This window comes from Lissotriton helveticus, chromosome 8, assembly GCF_964261635.1.
Source record: "Lissotriton helveticus chromosome 8, aLisHel1.1, whole genome shotgun sequence".
NCBI lineage: Eukaryota > Metazoa > Chordata > Amphibia > Caudata > Salamandridae > Lissotriton > Lissotriton helveticus.
Window position 1 is genome coordinate 1,039,639,039 of NC_136069.1, and position 25,650 is coordinate 1,039,664,688.

At 44.4% G+C, this 25,650-nt stretch overlaps 1 protein-coding gene across 8 annotated transcripts in view; it reads right to left on the reverse strand.

The window, feature by feature from the left end:
• Positions 1-25,650, reverse strand: part of SH3KBP1 (SH3 domain containing kinase binding protein 1) — a 1,542,178-nt gene that overhangs the window by 5,707 nt on the left and 1,510,821 nt on the right. For 7 of the 8 annotated variants that reach the window (XR_013599915.1, XR_013599916.1, XM_078657888.1 and 4 more), the window contains 2 exons: positions 20,876-21,144; positions 2,483-2,546 (listed from right to left, as the gene is read on the reverse strand). Coding sequence is in view for 6 of the 8 variants with exons in the window: in XM_078657888.1 (XP_078514014.1) it covers positions 2,483-2,546; positions 20,876-21,144 (333 nt within the window). In the remaining 2 variants the exon portion in view is untranslated. Of the gene's footprint in view, positions 1-2,482; positions 2,547-20,871; positions 21,145-25,650 lie in introns of those variants that run through there. The other variant, XM_078657891.1, reaches the window with a different exon arrangement.

The following is a 25,650-nucleotide window of genomic DNA, read 5'->3' on the forward strand; positions in this document are numbered from 1 at the left end:
CAGGGTGTAGCAGATGGGATGCTCGATCAGAAACGTGACGGATATCCAGTCCACCGGATGTATGACGATACAACGCATGCATTCACATCGCATGCTTTTACAACGCAATTATTACAACGCAGTCCATTACAACACATAGTGCTTTGGGGCGCTGGATAGTGAATAGTTTAATTTACTATTCCAACTCCAGTCCCCGTGGACACTAGGGAAGGTTATTGGATAGTAAATTAACCTATTCCCTATCCTAGAGCGCCCCCCAGAGCAATGCGTTGTAATAGTTTGCGTTGTAATGGTTGCGTTGTAAAGGCTCTGCGATGTAAAAGTTGCGTTGTAAGTGTTGTTCACCCCAGTCCACCATATTACAAGTGAGTTATAGCCTATGGTACTAGTTATATGGTAAACGAGATAGCTGCCACGTTTTAACAGAGTATTCCATCACCCAAGCTCTTAATAAAACCCACAATTGCCTTAATTTTTCTACTTTTGAAAATTGCCAATTCTACAAATTAGGATGAACCTGGTTCAGTTATGAATTGATGAGCACTTGTTTCTTTGCGTCACAGATGTCGTTCTAGTACTGTCAGTTGTCGCCACACATGGTACATCCTACTGTAAATTCGTTAAATGTTCAATTATCTTGGAATTAAATACTCCACCTGTTAATCTCATTCACAAACCACCATGGGGTTTTGGTAATTCACTGTATTTTGTAGCACACATTCTCTGTTCTTTCTTCCGGTCATGACAGAGAATGTAGAACATTTTTTCAAATAAATGGAAGAAAATGTTCAACTAGACTTCTTTTTATGGAAAAGTGACAGTGTTATCGTGCTTTTTACAATGCAGCTCATTTTAAAACGGACAGCTATTGGGTTTGCATGCGAGTTTAGCAACAGTAAATAAAGTACTGTTATTTTTTCTCTGCTTCAGCGCCATATGTTCTTTGGATAGCAGAGGTCTCTGACTGGGGGAGCTTGCTCATCAACGAGGCATACTTCTGCTTTCTATGGTCTCTCTCTGAGGGCAATGACAATCTCGTTTTCTTGAGGTTTTGTTTTCTACTGATGAAGAATATCAAAGAATCAACTCAGTGTTGTCATCGAAGTCTAAGGGTGTGTCTGATGTTAGTCCCTCTACTGTTGGTATTTTGGTAAATTAACATTCATGGGTATTAGGCACATTGTTCAAACATTTACTGTGAAAAGCTTTTAAGCTGACACTTAATTTTAAATGAATATAGTTTGAAAATTTGTAAATGTGTCCATTACCATAATCTAACATTCTCCACAACTTGGCTACAGCAACAACATTGGCTGGTACTGGAGCTAGAATAATAAATATGCCTCGATGAGGTGATGGCAAGACAATATACTAGTGAAGTTCACAATGATAGAAAAGTTGAGATTGCAAAAAAAGATGTAATAATATTAGTAATAAGTCTCCCCAGTGCCACCTGATTTATCACTCAAATATCAGCTTTAAATATATTTTGGAACATTTTTATCTTGAATACACCCTTTTAAATTTTGGTCAACATAGACTAATTCAACCAACCAAAAGTGTCTAATTTAGTCGGCTGAGCTGCACACTAATCTGGGGGGTGAACTCGGCTCCGTTCGCTATGTTTTCCGCACTCCGGGGAGCTTGCAGAGTTCCCTTAAACTCTGCTCTGTGGAGTGTGGCAGAACAGAGTTTTTTTCCTCGCTCCTGCGCGTCAATGTCAAGTTGGCGAGTGTGAGCAAGGAAAATCCACTTTGCAACGAAATTTTTCCTCCCTCACGCTCGCCAAGGTATAGTTAGTGAGCGCGATCAAGAAAAATCAACATCCTGGTGAGATTTCTAATCGCAGGCGGTCAGATTTCTCAATGCGAGGAGCAGCAGAAAGGAGGCTGAGAAATTTTGCGCTGTGCATGGTGCCGTTCGCAATGATTTTACAGGGCAGGACAAACACCCGGCGCTCAAAATCACTGCGAACGGCATGACCCTAACACACTCCTCCGTAGCAGAGTTTTTTTGTCATTTCGCTGAGTTACACATAGCAAACCTCCACCCAGACCTACTGCACACAGGAGAGCTACTTACAGGTAGAGAGCGACCAGTTAGGGAAGCCTGTTTTAAATGTTCACACCCTTTGAAAACTATTCCGGACCTGGAACACCCATTCGCTGTGCTTGTGAGCAACGCTGTAAACAGACATGCTCAAATCTACAAATCACCATACAGAAGTAACATTTGCTTTGTGAATGTAAATTTATGTTGCCTGAATTACACAGATGAAATGTTTTAAAACTGTTTTGGCGACCCATGTCGATGTCACTACTGAATTGCAACTCGTCAAAATAGTGCACCAAATTGGGTTTTGGTTTTTTGACATTTTTACCTGACTACATGCTGCACTTTAATGTAATGTGAACTAAATATGTTTATGCCCCTGAACAAAACTCATGGTTTAAATACATTGCATTTTGCATATATTGAATACCTGTAACCGTAGACGAATTTTCTTCTCTTCATCCAACTCTGTCAACAACTGTTTAATTTCTCGTCTGCAAAAAAAGTTTTTACATTTTAGAACAGTAAAATTAATAAAGGCCTCTGAACAATGGACTCCTTTCATACAGTGCATGGACATGTGAGACATGTTCTTAATATTGTGTGTGTGTGTCAGCGAAGCCTTTAAGCAAATATGGGTTTTCATATGTAATGTAAATAGTATACTATACAAAATACCAGAATTATCCAGTCATTTCTTCCAATGTACCTTTTGCAGCAATCATGTCCCTCACTCCATGTTATTTTCTGATATTTCTCAAATGGAATGTGATGTTTTTTTGTTACTTTAGGTAGATTCATTTGCTTCTAACATTTCTCTACATATTCAGCGCTGTCATATTTGTCTAGAGATGCAATCCACCAATTTGATCAATATCAAGTTCCCAGCTAAGGTCTACTACACAGGTTTTGATTGGCCAAGAGGCTTGACTTCAAGTAAGAAACCCAATGGTTCTACAGAATTAGCCTGATTTCTCAAGCTTCCACTGATGCAACTATTCACAGAGCCTATGGCCTGGCTCCCAAGTTCATAACACACTGTTGATCTGGGACGCTCCTCCTTTAAGGCCAAGGGATGTTGCCCACCTAACCTTCCCTCTGCTAACGCCACACGCATTACCATCAATTAAAATAAATTACATGAATATATAGGCGCGTTGTGTTGCGCATGAGTTATGTGTCTGGGGAGGGCATGGCCAGTCCCGCTGACCGACAAGCAGCCGGTTCGTTCAAATATGAACTACTGCAGGATGCATTAATTCAAGGGACACACTAACTCATATGTATGTCCAAAGGAAAAATATAATTCCGGTGAAGTTGCATTTCACAATTTCTTCTCCATGTTGCTCAAAGTGGCCCATCAAGTTAACAATTTTGACAAATAATATCTCCACCACATTCCCCATATTCAGGATTGGGTACATCAATCGCCTCAATTTACAAAAAGGTTTGGAAATTGAAACACTTGGAGCCTGTCTAGCATGAGACACAGATTCAGATGGCAACATGTGATGTATTCTGAAGAAGTTCATTTTTTAACGCAACGCTTTGGCTGAGGCTGTCTAGTTTCAATTGAAAACAGAGAAAAGAAACGTTTTTTGGTACTACAATACGAAAGACACAAGAACTTTAGACATTTGTGACTGGACTATTTATTTTGGGTGCACAGCTATATTTTTATAACTTTGTTTGTCTGCTATGCAGAACGATCAGAAGGCGGTCTTTACAATTTAAGCTGTGCACCAAACATATGACTAAAGGACGGTGTGAGTTGGGTTACCTAGCCACTGTTTGTAGTTGTCTGACAAGCAGGCGGCATTAAAGTCAAGTGCATATGTCAGATTGGACAGGTATCTTACTTTGCCCAGCCCGGCATGTGCACTTTTTTCCTCTTGAACGCACACTGCAAAGTAACCAGGGGAAACACAGCACAGTTTCCCAGAGTCTCCTTTGGAGTGCTGGGTTCACCTGCTCACCCCAATCCAGGCGTTGCTCTCATGCTGTTTTCTATTGAATACAGCATGAGAGCATGCACAGATTGGTTGTGTTCACAGTGGTTTAACCCACACTCAGAAGGCAGCATGGGGGTGGGAGTATTACAAAACATGGCCAATCACAATGTGCGTAAATATTAAGCCTTAGAGTAATTGGTCATGTTTCTGTTACTTGCAGAGTCCCACGATGCACAGCCTAAGGGTGAGTGAGATTGAAGAGAGCAGTTGTTTCTTTCAAGTCCTCTCCAGCACAGAGTGCATGCTTCCAGGCTCTGGTGAGGGGCCTCACATTTGAGAGTGGAAATGTTCTGAAGAGATTTAGGCATCAGACATGTTTGTGACAAGAGTGTCATTCTATCAAATGCTTGATTGAAAAGTAAAGAGTTTACGGCTTGGAGAGAAACCATTTTGTGAAATATTTATTTCATTATATAGGGAAGCTCAGCACAGTTAGTTTATTTTTACCTCCACTTCTATAGCTTTTAGAACAAGTCTGTGAGGCCCTCTGCCCTCCTTCCCTAGTTTAGTTATAAAAAACACAGCCATGGGGCCCCCCGGGGGGCCTCATAGAGGCTCGGGATCCCCTAATTATAAAAAACGCCCCTGGGTGGTGGGGTTCCAGTACCTCATAGACGCTCAGGGTGGGAGGCCATGTTCTCCCCCCCCCCCAGGGATAGGTTTGGGGAAGGTGGCTGCAAGCCCCCCTCCCCAAAGCATAACTGTGCCGCCCCATGGTCCTGTCCCAGCTCAGGGTTTTCTTTTAAAGGAGGGAGACTGCTTTTTTAGGTCGAGCCTATGGCAGCGCACATGCACTGCAAAGGAAATCAACCTCTTGGAATCACTTCAGCTTCAGTAGTAGCTCATGCATGTGGTGCTCACAAACCATTGGCCTTTGCGTCTGGCTTTAGCACGCAACTGGCCAAAGGCGTGTGGAGGTCACAGCTTCTTGTGAAATGTTAACTCCCAGAACATTTTGCTCTCGGGAGCCAGCAGCAGCGCGCTGGGGCCATCTGGTTTTAATCAGCATGGCTGCGCTTGTCTGTTTATACAGTGGCGTGGGAAGGCTCTCCTCATGCTCAGCTGCTCGAGTGTTAACATGCCTGTAAATCTTGTTTTTCCTGTGGCCTCAACGCATTGGCCACCCCGACTGAATAAAAAGTGGCGGTGTTACTGCCCGGCATATCAATGCAAATGGTCTCCTGTGCAGAGGATATGCGGTCGACGCACTCCATCAACTAATCACTATGAAATTAGTTTCACTATATTTAAATGCCGGCACTTAATGCTCTATATCCATATGCATGAAATTGCCTTGGCTAATGCAGACGTATGTTGTATACAAACAGCGTTAAAGCGTTCTTCTTGTGATGCAGGAAATGAACATTATACTAGTGCTTCCTTCCTATTAGACGAGCGCACAACTATGTACTTCAAACATGAACCAATCACTGTTAGATCGCATTCTGTTCCCTCAGTCGCGAGGTCTCCACATATGTGCAGCCGCTTGAATGCACCTCTGTACGGACCAGCCGCATACAGAGGCCTCTCTCAGGCCACAATGGTGAGAAGGAATCCGCACCGGTCCCCCGGCCTCTGAAGGGCAGCAGACTTCCGAGCCTCCCTCAAATACCTTTGAACAGACTCCAGAGCACAGGCAGCCCTTGTCCGAGGCTGCGGCCTGACCACCCACTGCTCCTTGTTGACCCAACATGCCTGCTGCAGCCTACCCTGACAAAGGGAGGACATGAGGTTCCTTGGAAGCCAAGGGCACGTTCAAGGGCTGGGGCTGATGTAACACAGATGCGCAGTCACATGACACAGAACGAGATCTGGCGTGAACCTCTGAATGTCATATATCAAGGGGATAGGAAGACGTCACCACCCCCCGTTTACCTGTTTGGCATGGGATGTGTAACCCAGCAGGGGCTGTCTGAGGTTCAGGTTCGTTCATTTACTAATGTCTGTTTTTGGGATAATTCAGTTTAAAAGCTCCGGGCCGCCTTTCTTGAATGACATGCATGTTCCTGCATTAGAAGGGAGTGTCCGTTGTCTCACTAAATTTAAGGCCTGTTTGACCAGCGCCCTCAAGGTCCGCATAGATTCTCTCTGGCCCCCCTATTCCCCCCCCCCCCCTCGCGACTTCAGAAGCGAGACAAAGTGTTCCCCGGAATGTAAATAGTTCTAAACTGCATTTATATGTGTGGGTAACACGGCCAGCTTTTCTCCAAATGAGTTCACTACTAGAACGGCTTTATTTCACTGGTGTGCCTATGTGTCCATGGACGTGACGTCAGCTGAGCCATATGTGCTCCGCCCCGGCGCGCCAACATCAGTTTGTCAGAAGGCTCTTCCGCGTCAGCACGCGAAGCCACCACCAAAAACTGTGAAATATGGGAACAGTGTGCAGAAAAAGAAAAACAAGGTATGGTGAAAAACATCACCATAGAAGGACAGTGCCATGCACCGTATATTGTAAACTGAGGGAGGGAAAAGAACAGAGCACCACTCTGTGAAGGACCCCTGTAATCGTTAAGTCAAAAAACCCAGTAGTAAGGACAAACTACCATAAGACATCACCCAAAGGGAGACGTCAGATCAGAGTAAGGGACCTACCGAATGCAGCGCTGTCAGAGACTGCAACCGCTAGAGTGCAGGGGAGGTAAGAGACCCCAAGCGGTTGAAGAAGATAGAAGGGAATGACGGGGGGTTGAAGGGTTTAAACTCACATTGGGCAACCCAGGGCAAGGGTTGCAAAGGACACATGGCATACGGGCATACCGTCCAATCAAAAGGATGGGTAGAGCAGAGCCACGAAACAGAATGTAGCCTCGAGAGTTGGAATGAAGAGAAGACATCACCCCGCAGAGGAATAAAGCCACCCACAAGGGAGACGAAGGCAAGAAGCCCAACCTGAAAAGGTAGTCACTGGACGGGAAGGACGGGCGGGCGTTGAGGAATCAGCGGCTAGACTATGTCTCTACCAGATACATCGTTACCGAAGGTAAGTAACTTGTTCATCTCATAGAGACATCTAGCCGCAGATTCCTTAACTTAAAACAGGTACCAAAGGCATACCCCTAGAGGAGGCAGGACTGAGACTGAACCTCACTAAGGTCCAGAGAGAACCTAGTCGTCAATAGGATGACCAAAAGAGTATCACCAACCAAAGGCGAAGCACAGTGGAGACTGAATGACAGCGCAGCCAACCACCAGACCCCTATGCTCTGAAGAGAGCAGGAATCAAGGGAGGCTAGGGCGCCACAGCCCATCCAAAATAACACAGAAACCCTTATATGTAGAGGGGATTAGAGAAGGAAAAACAAGCCAGAATGCTGATGCCTGAGCGAAAAATGCCGAACTTCGAAAGAAGACGAGCAAAGGGCCATGAAGGATCTGCAGGATCCAAGGTGTCGAAAAGAAGTCAGAGCTAGCCCCAGCTAAACAACTCGAACAGCGTAAAACACTGTTGAGCCTGCTCTCGTAAGATAAGAAGGTAGCAGGATACTGACCCCTGCCCAGCAAGGGCCGATATGGAACAAAAACACACCCAGTAAAGAAACTGACGTGAAAAGGGAGTCAAGCACTTCGCAAGACGTAGAACTGAACCTATGGGCCCAAAAGACTGGTAAGTGGTATGGAGGGGAGAACACGTACCGCCCCCTCATGTACCACAGACGAAGAGTACTGCTGAGACCCTCGCCAGCCTGACATGTGTGAGTTGCAAAAACAGGTACCAAGGGGGTGTAGGAAATTCCCACACTGTATCCTGTGGGCGCTCCTGTAGAGGTAAATCAAGCCTCTGGTTTTACCAAAGTTATTCCAGTTCAAAAAAACGAATAGTTCATCAAAATATTTTTATTCAAGAGAGTGATATATTGCGATCATATTGACTTCAGATGATAATGATCAATTTTTATGCATCAAAAGGCATGTCAAAAATGCAAAAATCCCTATGCATTTCGGGACCGATGTCCCTTCGTCAGGGGATTCAAGTTAATCTGTAATGGAAACAAACACTGTTTCAGGAAGGGGACTTTTCCTCAGGATGAGTAAACTATAGTGAAAAAATAGGACCGAAAAAAGCATAGGTAGTGCGGGAAGAACAAACATAAAGTGAAGCCGAATACTCCGTGACCATGAGCTCCAAATTATATACAGGAGTATTGTCAGAAACCCAAAAGTGAAAATGGTAGGAGAACATATATCAGGGGCATATATAGCAGGCACGCCCCTGCCACCAGCAGACACCTGCCACCAGCCAATACCCCACATAGGGCAAGGGTCAACCCCTGGCAAGGAGGGGACGTCCTCTTGGCAAAACAGACAGTCAGTGGACTGAAAACAAAACCAACCAGCCATACGGTTGTACAGACAATACAACCTCAGAATATGTTTCTAAAGTCGTTAGTACTTTCTTAAAATGTATTTTTAAATTAAGGCTGAATCTTCAGAACAACAACCTTTAAATTGCCTTGACAAATCATCATCATTACTAATTCTAAATAAGCTGAAAATGTTTTAGTATTGTTAAATTGTATGCAAATATATTGTATAAATGCTTTTATGGTAACTCATGGAAAATTAATGCCGAATAAAGATTTTACTACTACTACAGACAATACAGAGACACCAACCTGTCTGATAAAAATCGGGTCATAAAGAAAGACCCGCAACCAGGAAGAAAGTCAGTCAGCGACACAGCAGAATTTTGGTAGCCCTAACAGAAGCCTGGAAATTGCTGAGTTCGCATGAGACCCAAAAAGATCTATTCCGTTAAACGGTATGTCCTGGAGGCTCTCCCGAATGTTATCAGGGAATCGACTGTCACGCAACCAGGCATGGCGGCGCAAAGCAACCGACCATGCAAGAGCACGGCCCACAGAGTCTGTGGTATCCAGGGATGAGCGGGTTGAAAAATGTGCCATCTCTTTACCGTGAAGGAAAAGACGGAGAAGCTCTGAGTGCAATTCCTCCAGAAAGGAAGAAAGAAGGTTAACCACGGAGTCCCAGAGTGCGGAGGACGCACGTGCAAACATGCATGTAGTGTTTAAAGTGTGGATGGCCACTCTAGAAGAAGCAAAAAGCTGTCTTCCACATGCATCCAGCCACCTGGATTCCCGGGTGGGAGGAAACAAGGGTAAAGTGGAGGAGTCCTGTAACCCAAAAGCCGCCTGAATTACCTGGCCCTGAGCAGTGACAGGCAAAGTGGATCCCCCGGGGCCGGACGGTGCCTACCAGCAATGGCCCGATCAACCAGGGCTCCAGAAGAGGGCCGTGCCCCTGCACCACCCAGGACGTCTAATAAAGCACCCCCAAGGGGTAGCAAGGGCTCCACGGTAATGGGCTTGAGATGAAGCAGATCCATCAAGGGATCGGGAATGAGGGGTACCACAGGAGGCAGAGGATAACAGCTGCCCGGTTAATAGTCAGCGCATAGGCGGCCCCCAGCTCAGTAGTCACCCTAGGAGCGGACAAGAGGCCGTCTGTATCAGACGGTTGGAGACCAATTCTCCCAGTTGCCATAAAGAGCAGGGCTGGGGAACGACCAGAAGGCCATGCCCCACTAGGGACCTGCACCAGAGGCACCCGACCAGGGGAAGCAGCAGCATCCGAAAAGGCTGTAGCAGATACCGGTGTCGCCCGACCCCGCTGAGGAGACAAACAAGGAATCCGGAGGGAGGTCAACCCCAGGCATGGACGCCGGTGATGATGAACAGATGGACACTGGCAGAAACAGATGCGTCGACAGCGGTGTCGGTGGGCGCTGTGTTGGAGTCGACTGGACGTCGACTGCCTCCAGCAGGACACTACCTCGAAGTCGACCGGCGTTGGAAGATGCGTTGCCCCAGACGCGGGCTCAGGCTTAGAGCTGGGCGTGGGTCTGGATGTTGAGCCCGAGCCCGGCGTTGCTGCCGCCGCCTCCGCTGTCCGTGCAGGAAGCCGCACAGGGCTATGCGTTGACTGGCGGTGACAGCCTGGCGCCAAACACAGCGTCGCTGACGCTACTTCTGCCGTCTGCACAGGGAGCCACACAGGGCTATGCATTGACTGGCGGAGTGTGCTAGAGCGACTAGGACGGTCTGGGCCACGGCTCAACGTCTCTGCTTCGGCTCCGGAGTCTTTGCACACAACCCTGGTCGGAGAAGGATCCGACGACGAGGGCCCGGCCTGAGTACCCTCCGCCTCTGTGGGGCCCGAAGGCGCGCTAGGGATAGAGGAGGACTCAAAGTAGGCCTGAAGAGCAAGAGTCGCTCCAACTCCCGGAAAAGGAGAGTATGGAGGAGGAGGCCTCTGGGTGCCCACAGCTGACCCTGTACGAGAGGAATGGACACCAGGGGTACGCCTACGGGAGGTTGACCTCACTGGATGCACGTTGCCCCGCTTACCTTTTTTAGGACGCAGGTCGCGGGAGCGGCCTCAGGAATAAGTCCCCTCTGGAGAGGGATAGCGGCAACGAGAAGAGGCTGGACCGGACATCCGGGCAGCCAACAGCTTCATACGGCGTTTCCGAAGGGACTTCGGTTTTATCTGTTGACAGTCGCCCCATTGCTTGGAATCATGGTGTACACCAAGGCACCACATGCAAATAAGGTGCGGATCAGTGCCAGACATCTGACGCGCACAGGCCTCACAAGCTTTGAACCCGGAGAGCATTGCACACTGTTCCAGTGCGACACCAACGGTGTCGAGAAGGGCCAAAACTAGGCCAGGAACTGCTGGTTTCCAGGAACCGCGTTGTGAAGCGGAAAAGAAAATTGATGTTGGCGGGGCGGGGCATATATGGATCAGCTGACGTCACCAGGGCAGAGCCGTACGGCGCCGCCCCCCGGCACGCAGAGGTTCGGCTGCGCAAAATTTTCCAGACCAGTCTGATGCCTAAGGAATCTGCAGCTAGACGTCTCTATCAAATTCAGAGTAACAGTGTTCAAGGAATGTGACCTCCTCTGCCACCAAAACCCACACCTTTTATTTTTTTCACTTTGATTGCCTTTTTGCTGTTATTTTTAAAGAGTGCCCTGTATATAAATGAAAGTAATGTAACTGACCAAAGGAAAGCACAAACTTCCACAGCGCAAGATCCTCGTGTCCCTGTCCCCTCCCCTCCTTAGAATGTGATACCCATGACCTGGGAAACATTTGTTTAACTTCCTTTCTAGTCACGCTTTTGGAATTATGAAAAGCCTTTCCTTGATTTTGAGAAGCCAAAAGTTTAGAGGTCTGTGTGGAGGGGACTCAACCAATGAGTACATTTCTGACTCAGTTCCGAAAATGTACTTTCAAATCCCGGCTTTTCCTCTTAACTGCATTGTGTGATTCTGGGCAAATGAATTTATTGCACCATGAATCTGTTTCAAGTGCTTAAATGGCTGCACAAAACACTATATAAATAACTGGACATTGCATATAGCAAAATATACTGCAAGAACTGACCAGGAAGACCAAGTATAGTGAGTTTTAAAACAAAACGAACAAGCATTGGCATAGCCAATAGGTCCCGACTTTGTGACCTTATAAGTGTTTAGATATCCAGCACAATATCCTTGGTGCAACAACATCAACTGTTGCATGGCTGAACACTTATAAGGTCCCAAAGGCGAGACAGATCTATTGGCTAGCCCAATGCTTGTTTACAGTTTACTATGAATTTGCGGAACCTCCGCAAATTTGCTGTAAAATAAAAAAAAACTTTATACCCCATGGGATGCCCCCCCCAATAGGTCTAGGGGGGCAGGATATCTCTACCCCTGTTGTTTTTTACTTATATCGAGGACAGGATATCATCCCCGAGTCCTAAACTGGCTGCCACCACCTATTTTTTTAAGTGGTGGAAACCATTCAGATCTTATCTGAAGATCTGTAGGCTCAGTGGATCTGCTGCAGCGTAACATTTACCATGTTTATGATCCCTAATTTCCCAACAGCTAATTATCAGATTTATACCAAATTATAAAAGGAACACCTTATGGATCAAGATCTAGCTTTCAGTCAAATCTGGTGTAATTGCATTCAGCAGCTTTTACACTTTTGCTGTTTAATTTTCCTATGGAAATATTTCTGGGGACAACAGTATTTAGGACCCCACTTTTTTCTCTGCCCCTGCTTGCTGGACCACCCTGAAACTTTCCAGAAAAGAGCTTAAGTGTATGAGCGGTATTTTGGGAAAGTTTGTGAAGATTTGACAAACTGTGCCAAAGTTATAAGCAACCGCCAAAAATGTTTTCCTCTGGAAGCATGGTCCACCACTGGTGTGTGTGTGTGGGAGGGGTGGCGTGTGTGTATATACACACACACATATACACACAGTTCTGGCGCTCTGGATATATCATTTCGTATATATATCATGCTACAAATGATACAGTTCTGGGGCTATGGATATATATATATATATATATGTGCTAATCCTATGCTTAAAAACTTTGCAACCATCCAGGGGAGCGGCACAGAACCGGGAAACAGACTCTGTAGGCAAGGCTTGATGCTTAGTGGTGGTTATTCTGTGCATCAGTTGTCCAAATGACGCGTTTCGGCCGCCAGACATGATCACATTATATATATATATATCCATATCCAGAGCCCCAGAACTATCATTTGTAGCATGATATATACGAAGGAATATGCTACTTACCAGTATGCATCTGTTCTTGGCATAGAGGGCTGCAGAGTGGTACATTTATGAATAGATCGCCATCTGGTGTTGGGCTCGGATGATTGCACTTGTTTTTCTCCTGGAGAAGTCTTTGTCGTCACGAGATCGATGACTCCTCCTCTGGGTGCTAGTGCGCATGGGCATCGGCTCCATCCTTAGATTGTTTTGCCATAGTAGGGTTAGATGGAGTAGTGTAATAGAATACAGAAAGAGATGCCCATGTAAGTGTATCTAAATAAGATAATGTTGGGACAGACACAGGTTTCCGGGGAGGCAGGGAGGGCATGTACCACTCTGCAGCCCTCTATGCCAAGAACAGATGCATACTGGTAAGTAGCATATTCCGTTCGAGGCATATGGGCTGCAGATGGTACATTTATGAATAGATTATACAGCAGTTACCTTCCTAGCGTTGGTCACCCATGTCTGTCACAACCGTTTGAAATAAAGTTTTTAATACAGCTTGGCCCACTCTGGCTTGTTGTGTAGCCTGCACATCAACACAGTAGTGTTTTGTGAAGGTATGTGGTGTAGACCAAGTTGCTGCTCTGCATATGTCATCTAGGGGAATGTTTCCTAAGAATGCCATAGATGCTCCTAGCTTACGTGTAGAATGAGCTCTAGGAGGAACAGCTAATGTTCTCTTTGCTTTTATGTAACATATTTGTATACATCTTACAATCCATCTGGCGATGCCCGCTTTAGAGATAGGATTGCCCTTATGTGTTGGGGAAAACGCTACAAATAGTTGTTTAGTTTTCCTGAAATTTTGTGTCCTTTCTATGTAGTACAATATTGCCCTTTTGACATCTAATGTGTGCAGGGCCCTTTCTGCTACCGTCTGTGGTTTTGGGAAAAAGACTGGTAGTTCCACTGGTTGATTGATGTGAAATGCTGAAATTACTTTAGGCAAGAACTTTGGGTTTGTCCTAAGAACCACTTTATTCTGGTGTAACTGTAGGAATGGTTCTTGTATTGTCAATGCCTGTAATTCGCTTACTCTCCTGAGGGAGGTAATGGCTATAAGGAAGGCCACCTTCCATGTAAGGAATTGTATTTCACACCTATGCATAGGTTCGAAAGGTGGTCCCATTAGTCTGGTGAGTACTATGTTGAGGTTCCAGACCGGGGAAGGTGGTAATCTTGGTGGAATGACTCTTTTAAGGTCTTCCATGAAGGCTTTGATTGCTGGCACTCTAAACAGGGATAGGTGTTGCCTGTTTTGTAGGTACGCTGCTATAGCTGCTAGATGTACTCTGATAGATGTGTACGCGAGATTACATTGCTGTAAGTGTAGTAAATAGCAAATAATCTCTTTTGTTGATCCGTCCAGAGGGTTGATGTTATTACTGGTACGGTATACAGCAAACCTTTTCCACTTAGCTGCGTAGCATGCTCTGGTGGTGGGACGTCTCGCTTGCTTAATGATCTCCATACAATTTGGGGGTAAATCTAAGTATCCAAATTCTAGGATTTCAGGAGCCAGATCGCTAGGTTCAGTTGTTTGGGATCTGGGTGCATTATTTCTCCATGGTTCTGTGTAAGGTGCATGGGTAAAATTCTTAGTTTTTGGTGTGGCACCTGTGAGAGTTGCAGGAGCGTGGTGAACCACGGTTGTCGTGCCCACGTGGGTGCTACTAGTATCATGGTCATTGAGTGTTGTTGCAGCTTTCGGACCACTAATGGGATTAGTGGGAGAGGGGGAAAAGCGTATGCAAATTTGTTGGACCAATTTATCCATAACGCATTGCCCTGCGACAGGTGGTGTGGGTATCTGGATGCGAAGCTTTGGCATTTTGCGTTCTGATGAGTGGCAAAGAGATCTATCTCTGATTGTCCCCATCTTTGGAAGAATGGCTGCAGTATTTGGTGGTGCAGTTCCCATTCGTGTATTTGTTCTGACTGTCTGCTTAAGATGTCTGCTATCTGATTTTGAACTCCTGGTAGGTGTTCGGCTAATAGAGAGATGTTTTGAGGAATGGCCCATCTCCAGATTTCCTGCGCTAGTCTGGATAGTTGGAGAGAGTGTGTCCCCCCCTGTTTTTGAATATAATACATTGCTGTCATGTTGTCTGTTCTGATCAGGACTGCTTTGTTGATAACATGCATTTGAAAGGCTTTCAATGCTAGAAACACTGCTAGTAGTTCTAGATGATTGATGTGCAGTCTTTTTTCCTGCACACTCCATCTTCCCTGTACTGTATATTTCTCCCTATGCGCTCCCCATCCAGTGAGCGATGCATCCGCTGTTATTATCACTTGTGGAATTGGTTCTAGGAACGACCGCCCCTTGGCAATGTTTGTTGTGTTCCACCACTTCAGAGAGCGGTGTGTGCGGTCGTCTACCAACACCAGATCTGTAATCTGTCCTTGAGCCTGATTCCACTGTGTCGCTAAGCATTCTTGTAGCGGACGCATTTGTAGTTTGGCATATGGTATTAGCAGTATGCAGGATGACATCATCCCTAATAGCTTAATGAACACTCGCGCTGTTAGTGAGTGTTGTGGTTGGAATCTTTGAATGACTGTAAGCATTGTTTGGATCCTGACTGGATTGGGGTATACTTTGGCTTTTTCTGTGTCTATAGTAGCCCCTAGATATTGTTGAACCTTGCTTGGTTGCAGGTGCGACTTTGTGTAGTTCACCGTAAACCTTAGCTGGTGCAGCAGCTGAATTGTCTTTTGTGTGTTCTGAAGACATTCTTCTTGTGACTTGGCCTTTATTAGCCAGTCGTCCAAGTATGGGAAGACATGTATTTGTTGTCTTCTTAGGTGAGCTGCAACCACTGCTAGGCATTTTGTGAACACCCTTGGTGCCGTTGTGACACCAAACGGAAGGACTTTGAACTGATAATGTTGTCCTTCTACCACAAACCTGAGGTATTTCCTGTGGGCTTTGTGAATGGGGATATGAAAGTAAGCGTCTTTTAGATCCAGTGTAGAAAGAAAGTCCCCTTTCTTCAGTAAAGGAAGTACTTGTTGGAGCGTGACCATGTGGAAATGTTCCGAATTTATGTATGCATTGAGAGGTCTTAGGTCTAGTATTGGCCTTAGAGACCCGTCTTTTTTGGGGATCAGGAAGTATAGGGAGTATACTCCTGTTCCTTGTTGGTGTTGTGGAACCTTCTCTATGGCATGCTTTTCTAGCAGGGATAGTACTTCTTGTTTTAACAGTGTCAGGTGATCTTGTCTCATTGGACGCTGTTTGGGGGGGATGTTTGGTGGGGTAGCTGTGAGTTCCAGGCAATAACCATGTTGGATAATTTGTCTCACCCACCTGTCTGATGTGATGTTTTCCCAGACAGGTAGGTACTGTGATAGGCGTCCCCCGACCGGTGTTATATGGTCTGGGGGGTGTGTATCACTTACAACGCAACTTTTACGTCGTAATGCTGTTACAACGCAGCTATTACAACGCAGGATCCATTACAACGCATGGCATTACAACGCATGGCATTACATCGCAGATGCTATTACAACGCATACCATTACATCGTAAGTATTGGTAAGTATATAATTTATTTTAATTTTATTTAATAATATATAAATGATTTAATTAATATTAATTATAAATAAAAATAAATAAAAATATTTATTTATGTTTTTAAATATTATAAATTAAATTTATTATTTTAAGTAATTTTTTTAATAAATATGAGTATAGGAGTATATGTATAGGTGTTTGGGGGTACAGGGTGTTTTTAGGTTTAAGGGTAGGGTTTGGTTTTTGGGGTACAGGGGTGTTTTTAGGTTTCAGGGTAGGGTTTGGGTTTTGGGGTACAGGGGTGTTTTTAGGTTTCAGGGTAGGGTTTGGGTTTTGGGGTACAGGGGTGTTTTTAGGTTTCAGGGTAGGGTTTGGTTTTTGGGGTACAGGGGTGTTTTTAGGTTTCAGGGCAGGGTTTGGGTTTTGGGGTACAGGGGTGTTTTTAGGTTTCAGGGCAGGGTTTGGTTTTTGGGGTACAGGGGTGTTTTTAGGTTTCAGGGTAGGGTTTGGGTTTTGGGGTACAGGGGTGTTTTTAGGTTTCAGGGTAGGGTTTGGGTTTTGGGGTACAGGGGTGTTTTTAGGTTTCAGGGCAGGGTTTGGTTTTTGGGGTACAGGGGTGTTTTTAGGTTTCAGGGCAGGGTTTGGGTTTTGGGGTACAGGGGTGTTTTTAGGTTTTAGGGCAGGGTTTGGCTTTAGGGATAATTAAATTATATTTACCATTTTAAAATTAATAGAAATATATTTAATAAATTAAATTAATTATTTTACATTAATTACATTTTTTAATTAAATTAATTAAATTAAATAATTTAATATTATTAATTTAATTTAAATTCATTATAAAAAATATGTACATTAAACTAATTACTTTTTTTAATTAAATTAAATTAATTACAATTTTTATTATATTTACATTTATTAAATAGATATTTTATTAAATTAAATTAATGACAATTTTTAAATGTCTTTTAATTAAATTATTAAAAAAAATTTAATTACAATAAACTAAATAACATTTTTTTAAAAAAGTCAACTTACCTATACTTACGATGTAATGCCATGCGTTGTAATAGCATCTGCGATGTAATGCCATGCATTGTAATGACATGCGTTGTAATGGATCCCGCGTTGTAAAATCTGCGTTGTAACGGAATGCGTTGTAATACAACGCGTTGTAATGACACCAATCCGGTCTGGGGGGAGCTGTATGAAGTCCCTGCTTTGGGGTTGGAGAGTTGCGGTTGTTGTTGTTTCCGCGACCTCTACCCTTGTTGTTGTTACCTCTGTAACTGCCTCTAGAATTACCTCTGGGTGATGTCAGTGTAAAAGAGGTTGGTTGCTGGCTTGTACCTGTATTTTTGGATCCTCCTCTATAGGTGGACCTACGAAAGGAACCTCTTTGGTTTAGCTGTTGCAATGCTCCCATTGATTTAGCCGTTTCCGTATCTTTTTTCATCTTTTCTAAGGCCTCATCTGTCCCTGAGCCGAAAAGTGTTTTCTGATCAAAAGGTTGGTTCAGTAATGATGTTTGTACCTCGTTTGAACCCTGAAACTCTGAGCCATGCATGTCTCCTTAGCATGATGCTTGTGTTTATGGATCTTGCTGCAGTGTCTGCTGCGTCTAGGGCGCACTTAATGGAAGTATTAGTTATTATCTTTCCTTCCTGTATGAGTTGATCTGCCTTCTTTTGATGTTCTTTAGGGAGATGCGTGATGAGTTTTTCTAATTCATCATAATGAGCTCTGTCATACCGTGCAAGTAGCGCTTGCGTATTAGCTATGCGCCAGCTGTTTGCCGCTTGGGATGCTACTCTCTTGCCGGAGGCATCTATTAGCTTAGACTCTTTGTCAGGAGGTGGAGCTTCTCCTGTAGTTAAAGAGTTTGCTCTCTTACGAGCGTTTGTGACCACTAGTGAGTCTAGAGGAATTTGTCCCTTGATAAATATTGGGTCTTTTGGAGCTGCCTTATATTTTTTATCAATTCTTGGGTTTAATACCCTAGCCCTCACCGGGTCTTTGAATATCTCTGATGTGTGATTGAGGAGGCCCTTAAGCATTGGTAGTGTTCCTGATGTTCTTTGTGCAGCAGGTAGTGTTTCTAACAGGAAATCCTCTATTTGAGGTTCTGCATGTAGCTCTACCTTGTGGTATTTTGCTGCCCTATTAATTAGTTGTGCAAAACCAGTATTATCATCAGGTGGTGAAGGTTTTGAGGGATACAGTTGAGGGTCGTTATCGTTATCTGACCCTACATTATAATCTTCCCATGGGTCTGCATCCTCTGGGATTATGTCTTCATCATCCCTAGGATGTTCTCCCTCTTCTGTGTCACTTTCTACATCTGTTATAGGTGTAGATGGGCGTGTGAAAGGAGTAGTTGGCCTAGTGTGAGGAAGAGGAGAAGAGGGTGTGTCTCTAGGTTGTGGAGAAAGGGGAGGAGTTGTATTCGTCCCCATTGTTCTCTTCTTAGGAGGAGTTTTGTCGTCCAACTGTTCATTCTTCCTCTTTTTAGGTAGTTCTGTCACTACCTTGCCAGTTTGTGGATCAATAAACAGAGTCTTTTGTTTAGGATCGGTTTGATGCTCCTGTGTCGGTACCGAACTTTTTGGGTCCGAAAGGTGCTTTTTCTTCTGACTGTCCATTTGTATTTTCGGCACCGAAAGTTTATTCGAATCCGATGTTTTCGGTGTCGAGGATGTCTTCGGTGTCGAGGTTGTCTTCGACGTAGAAGCATGCTTCGGTTTCGACATGGACTGTTTCGACTTCGAGCTTTCCTTTGTATGGAGCTTCGGTGTCGATGTCGAGGTGGGCCGTTTTTCGGATCCACCATGGTGGGAGCCCGAGTGTTTCGGTTTCGTTGCCGGGCCCGAAGGCGGGGCGTCTGAAACTTTTTTCGAATGTCTGAGCGGGCTCGAGGGCGGGGTCGACACCGTGCGGGGTCTGTTCTTTGGTAAAGGGACGTCGTCACTCACGGTTTGATGAACGTCGATTTCCTCGACGTCGGACTCGTCCGCTTCTGACCCCTCTTCGTCCTCCTCTTCGGGGTGCTGGTCCTCGAACAGCTCCGGGATTGCTTGTGACTGCATTCTCGATACCTCGTGTCTTCGGGCTCGACGGTTTCTAATCGTCGACTTGGAGGAGAATGCCGCACAGGCTTCACAGTCCCTGGATTCGTGTTCAGGGGACAAGCAGAGGTTGCACACCTCGTGTAGGTCCTTGTGTGGAAACTTAGCACCACACGTTGGACATTTTTTGAATGAAGTCCTTTCCATGGACTCCGGGCTGGACTACGTCGAGATGGTCTTCTTGGTCTCGTCGACATAGCAGTTGGAAATCTTGTTGTTGACGTCGAAACGCGTCGAAATGGAAGTGTAGCCGCGTTCGATAACAATACCGTCGAATTGGAAAGGGAATACGCGCCGAATATAACTTTCTTTGTCGAAGTCGATCCGGAGCGCTTTGATCCTCATCTGAACCCGATGGCGGAAAAAACAATCTAAGGATGGATGCCGATGCCCATGCGCACTAGCACCCAGAGGAGGAGTCATCGATCTAGTGACGACAAAGACTTCTCCAGGAGAAAAACAAGTGCAATCATCCGAGCCCAACACCAGATGGCGATCTATTCATAAATGTACCATCTGCAGCCCATATGCTTCGAACATGATGATTCTAGATGTGTGTACGTAATGATTTTAAGTAAGTGAGCCTAAAGAAGCTCATTCATTCATATATATGAATCGTTTTTTTCTGTTGCTTGCATTAACTTCAGTCTAGGATAAACTCTGGAACTGTGTAAGCAGACCCCTGAGTTAAAAACGTTATTTAGAACGATGAACTGGTTTTGTTCTGGGTAGATGGGACTTACAAAAATTCCCTACATTAACTCACACTACATCACGTTTAGGTTTAAGCATGCTATTTCCCATTCACATGCACAGAGCATAGTGGAAATTGACTAAAGTGAATCCTTAGCAAGTTGACCTTTAAATAAGCTTTATTGCATTTGAAGTTTGAGTTAACTACACTGAAAAGATGAAATACTGATCAGTGTACAATATATATTACCCATTATATGGAGAGAGTGCATCACTAGATTCTACCTGTGGAACAAATTAAAGCAGCATAATAATAGTATATTGAACAAATCAATACTGAGGGTCGTAGCTTCTAGGGGTGTTACACCCTCCTAATAAATGTGTTTTCTAGTGATTAGTGGGAACGTGTGCCTTCAGCCGGGTATGGAAAGAAGTCTGTTGGATTTCACCTAGGAAATTTACATTCACACACAGACTAACACACACACACACACACACACTCCCCTCTCTGTTTTGAAGTTCTAAAAAATGTTGGATTATTTTACACGTTATTTTAAGTACCACTAACAATCTGCACTGGTCTCCCTTTCCTCTATCCCTTAAGGCACCTTATGTCCTGCTTCTCTGATAATGTGTGTTAACAAGATATGCCAACATGAATGTTGAGAAATCTGAAGCTCACCCCCTCCCAGCACCCAATCTTACTGACCAAGCTACTTCCCTGTCGATACTACAAAAACGACACCAAGAACACAATGTCTCAGAAAGAAAGATTTGATAGACATGCTAAGCCAAATATGAATACGTTTAGAACTGGGCAAATAAGGGTTGTCTTTTGTAAAGGCATAATAAATAAGTTAGGGCGCACATTTGCACTTACTTTTGCTGATCTTTCATGGTTTCAATAATACTCCTTAGGTCTTTGACTTGCATTCTTAGCTCCTCCAAGGCTGACTGACCAGGGCTCAGGTGCTCAGTCTTTGGCTTTCCTTCTGTGCTGAGTAACGATGGGGAGTTAGATCTGTGCCCAGTTGTCCCAGCAGTAACTGGATGAAACGCAGAAAATGGTGCTGTTCCTGGTGGCGCATTGCCTCCAATAGAAGCGAGCCCGCCTGGTTTTGGTGGTAGTGCAGCTCTATTGTCCGACACCTGAATAATACAAACAATGAAAGATGAGGGTATAGTGTTCAACTTCACAGCCTTTCAGAAGCCCAAACATTCAGAGTTTCCCGCTCCCTCTTAGGCGAATGGACACACCCCACACCTTGTAAGCCAAACACAAACACAAATTGAATATGGTTTTGGAAAAGACATACAAATATAAGCAGACTCAGTGGGAAAGGCTCTATATTTGGCTGGCTCGAGGAGATCAATAACAGATACCATCTGTTTGACAGACCAGAAATGAATAGGATGCAAAATCTTTGTAGGGCCATTTTGTGGAGGTTACAGAACAAATACCCCCTCTTTGGCAGGACAATGGCGGCTACAGACTAGAAACTCTCTGCTGGGCAGTTTCAAAGTTGTAACAGGATGGTACTCGGATGGAAAATCTGTTGGGTTGCATGACCGAGATCACAGGAGAGAAACTCTCTGCTCTACAGCCTCTTGGAAACCGCAGGCTAGAAACTCTGTTTGGCAGCTGCATGAAGGCCATGCATTACAACTCAAAAGCTGCTCCAAGGGGGTCCTTGAGTGGATTGGAATTCAAGTCTGGGGAGCTTAAAAATAGAGTTGTCTTTACGCAAGAAAGGGCTGTGTTGACCACATGAAAGTCTACAGTCTTTTGAGCCAGTACCATAAACATGAAACCAAGTACAGATTTGAAAAGTCCATAGATCCAATACCCGATTCTGCAGGCATGATAACACTGAACCCCGAAAAGAAAAATTGTTTATTTTAAAGATTTGGAAATTTAGTACAAGAAAGCACATATTATCGAATCCCTCATGGAAGTATTCGAAATCTAATCAAATTGTTAGCTTTGGTATTTCACTCTTCACACAATGAAGCTGGGGTTGACTATCCATAAGGTGTCCAAACCTTGTCAGCATTTATATCTTTGGGTGAAAAATGTTTTTTTCACAGACAGAAACTTGGCTTTACGTTTCTAAAAACATTTCAAACTTTCAGCCTGAAAAAAGTTCTATTTCAAGTAGTACCCAGTCTTCCCATACCTACCCCATTCTGCCACCAAATCACAGCTGATTGTGCTTTCCTTCATTTTCTGTCCACTGGCCCTTTCTTGTTCCAGCTCCTCATCCTTTTCTTCATCTGCCTCTTGCTCAGTTATCCACAGTTTTAGCTCTCCACTCATGCTCCTCAGCTATTTGTTGTCCTTGGCAGTATCCTCTTTGTCTTCTACACTTCTGTGACTGGTTCTACTCTTTGTCCATATCTACCCAACTTCTCAGCAGATGTTCCATTTAATCCACCTTCCCCAATCTGCCCCCCCCCACTACTGAACATTTCTGCTCTCTTGCCTATTCTTGCCCTATTCTCTCTCTACGACTCACTACTTCTCCCTACTTATTCCTCAGTTCTGTCTCTTTCGCTCTCAATTTCTTCTGCCTGCCCCATATTTCTATGGTCAGCTGTGCCTGATCCCCCTACTTCTTATGAGTTCATTTTTCCTTTAGGCATTAGTAATCTGCTCGGTTTTATATCCTGCTCTCCTTAGCAGTTATACTCCACATTTTGTCTGTCTGTCCTTTCACTCCACTTCACTAGGTTTTTCTGTTCTCCCTTCTTTCTGCATTCTGCATTGTGAGAAGACACAGCCAGCATCAGTCCCAAGCAACATTGACCACAGCACTATTTAGAGTGCCTTAGATCCTGACTTTGTAGATTGGCAAAGCCTAACATCACTCGCACCACAGGAGAAAACCAATCAAGGCACACCTTGCCCAGCATTTGGGTTGGGCGTGAGAGTGCTGCTGCACAGCATGCTCCACAAAGGAAGGTAGGTGAGATAAAGCATGTACTTCATCTGTGAGATCTCTGAAATTCATGTCTGCTATCTTGTCTGCAAGAGTGCTTTTTTTTCTCGACTTGCTGTCAGCAAAATGTTCACCAGGAAAGGTAAGGATAGACAGGATATACATTCTTTTTTTTGAGAGAAAGAGTCAGCCTGATTCCAGACCGAAAGAAATCATTACATAATTCAACAGTGTGTAAAAGGGAGAAGTGATTATTCTGCTCTGCCTCCTCATTTAACTCATCAGTTGTGTCTGCATCTCTTCTGGAATTAAGTGGAGAGGGATATGATTGACTGGACTAAGCCAAGATATCCTTGAAACACCCAGATTCAGGTGATATTAGTGGCTCAAGCAAGTCTTCAGCAGAGCTTCTGGGAAATTCACTATAATAGCTGAGTTAATCAACCTGGGATAGGAAGGATTGGGAGACTGTAGTTAAACCGTTTGGGAGAAGGGCTGTGTTAACAAGAACCTGTGGTGGCTGAATCTGTGGGTGAACATGCAGATATAGAAGCAACTCTGCAAGAGAAATATTGGCAGAAAATGCTAAAAGGGAAAAATAATGTCACTTACCTGCCATGGCCCCAGAGAAGTTGTGGTCAGTTGTGAGATACGAAGGGCCTTATTATGAGTTTGGCAGTGCGGGAGCAGGACCGGCCGCTCCCACACAATCAAACTCATGTTTGAACAGCCCGCCAGGTTAGGAGTTTCCTCCTGTCAGGCGACTGTTCTTTGGCCTTCCCACGGCAGTGCCTACGAAATAGGCAATGCAATGGGAACGTCAAAATCAGTACCTGCACGGGAGGGACTGCTACAGTACATTCCTTGCAGGTACTAGGATGCATGCACAAAGGGGAGCATAATATGTGGCCCCCGGCATGCACCCCATTGAACCGAGACACAAGGGGGCTCTGTTGGACCCTCTTTGTTTCCTCACTGCCATGAAAAGTGTGGTGGAGAGGACACTCGTAATATGCTTGGTGGGGCCGCAGCGGCCCAGCCAAGCACATTGCGGCCTCAAGACAACCGTGCCACTGTTGCCGTGCTCCCAGGGCAACCCAACTGCCCTGGTCGTAATAGGGCAGTGGGAAGACCACCACTGTCACGCCCCTGCGAGTCTGGCTGTCCGTGGACAACTAGACCCGTAATAAGGCCCTAAGGGCCAGATGTAGGAAGCCTAATACCAGTCCGTAACGGCCGAAATTACCAAATTTCGGCCGTTACCGACCGGTATTAGGTTTTTCAGATTTAGGAGGCCACATTTCAGGATTCGGTAATTTACAGAATTGGTAATTTTAAAATCGGTAAATTACCGAATTCTTAAAATACCGATTCGGTAAATTACCGAATCTGTAATGTAGGGAGCACTCAAGTGAGTGCTTCTTACATTTAAGGATTCGTTATTTACCACCAACTATTAGTTGGTGGTAGGTAACGAATTCCTTTTAAAACGCAATTTTTTGCTTTTTATTCAGTGCCATGTGGCAGACATACATGCCCTCAGGGCATGTATGTGTGCCACATGTGCACCCATGCACTATTCAGGGGTGCAACAGGGTGTCAATGTGCCACCCTGCCACCCTGGAAAGGGTTCCTCTTAATCAGTATTTACTGAATCGGTATTTCCCATTCATTCCTATGGGCCTCCAGGCCCATAGGAATGAATGGGAATTACTGAATCTGTATTTATCGATTCGGTAAATACCGAATCGGTAAATACCGATTCTTAATTACTGAATCTTATCGATTCGGTAATTTTTACCGAAAAATTATCTACATCCCATTTACCTATTCTTAAATACCGAATCAGTAAAATTCGGTATTTAAGAATAGGTAAATTGAGATTACCTACATCTGGCCCTAAATCTCTTAGTAACAGAAACTCACAGATGCCTTTGTTCCTGTCCGCTACTCTCGTAAAGAGGGATCCTGATGGGATGTTTAGGATCAAGTTCTGTTGTGGATGCCCCTACAATCAGAGACAGCAATGTTTAATGTTCGTTTTGTATGAGCACCGACTCATAGCAAAGAAGAAAAATGCCTACAATCCCTTCAATGCAAAGGGCAGGGTAATGAGGTGCCCGATAAGCCATCATTCATGGCCCTGAGAAGATGGTCCATATCAAAGATCCCCTGATTGGTAATGTCGGACAGTCATATAAACACACAGGCAGATTCCAAAATAGAAGAGTCCTTTTTCAATTTCGGCTTCCAAGAGAAGATGTCTTGGAACTCATATTGAGCTTGGAATGTGATTTTGGAAAGAAGAGGGGAAAGAAAATTCATGACTCTTATAACAAGCACTTCTGTATGAAACAGAGGACAAGTTATCCTACAAATCTATTCTAAAGGAAAAAAGATGTATGATCTAGAATGAAATAATGTTTATAGATCATTTGCTTTTCTTAGAGAGATGACAGTGGCCAATAATTGAATCTTTACAATGAGATGCTGTAAGTTGCTATAGGCGAAAGGCATACATGTTGGTGAGCAAACCTTTTATGAATTTCAACCAATTAATGAATTTCTACACAAGCAATGAGGTGCTGGATATCTGGAATAGAATAGTTCCTCAAATGTAGCCTTTGCCAAGTAAACAAAACATTGTCTTTACAAAAAGGCCTGTGTCAAATAGGTTATTTTTTTTAAGTTCTAATAATAATAATAACAATAATAA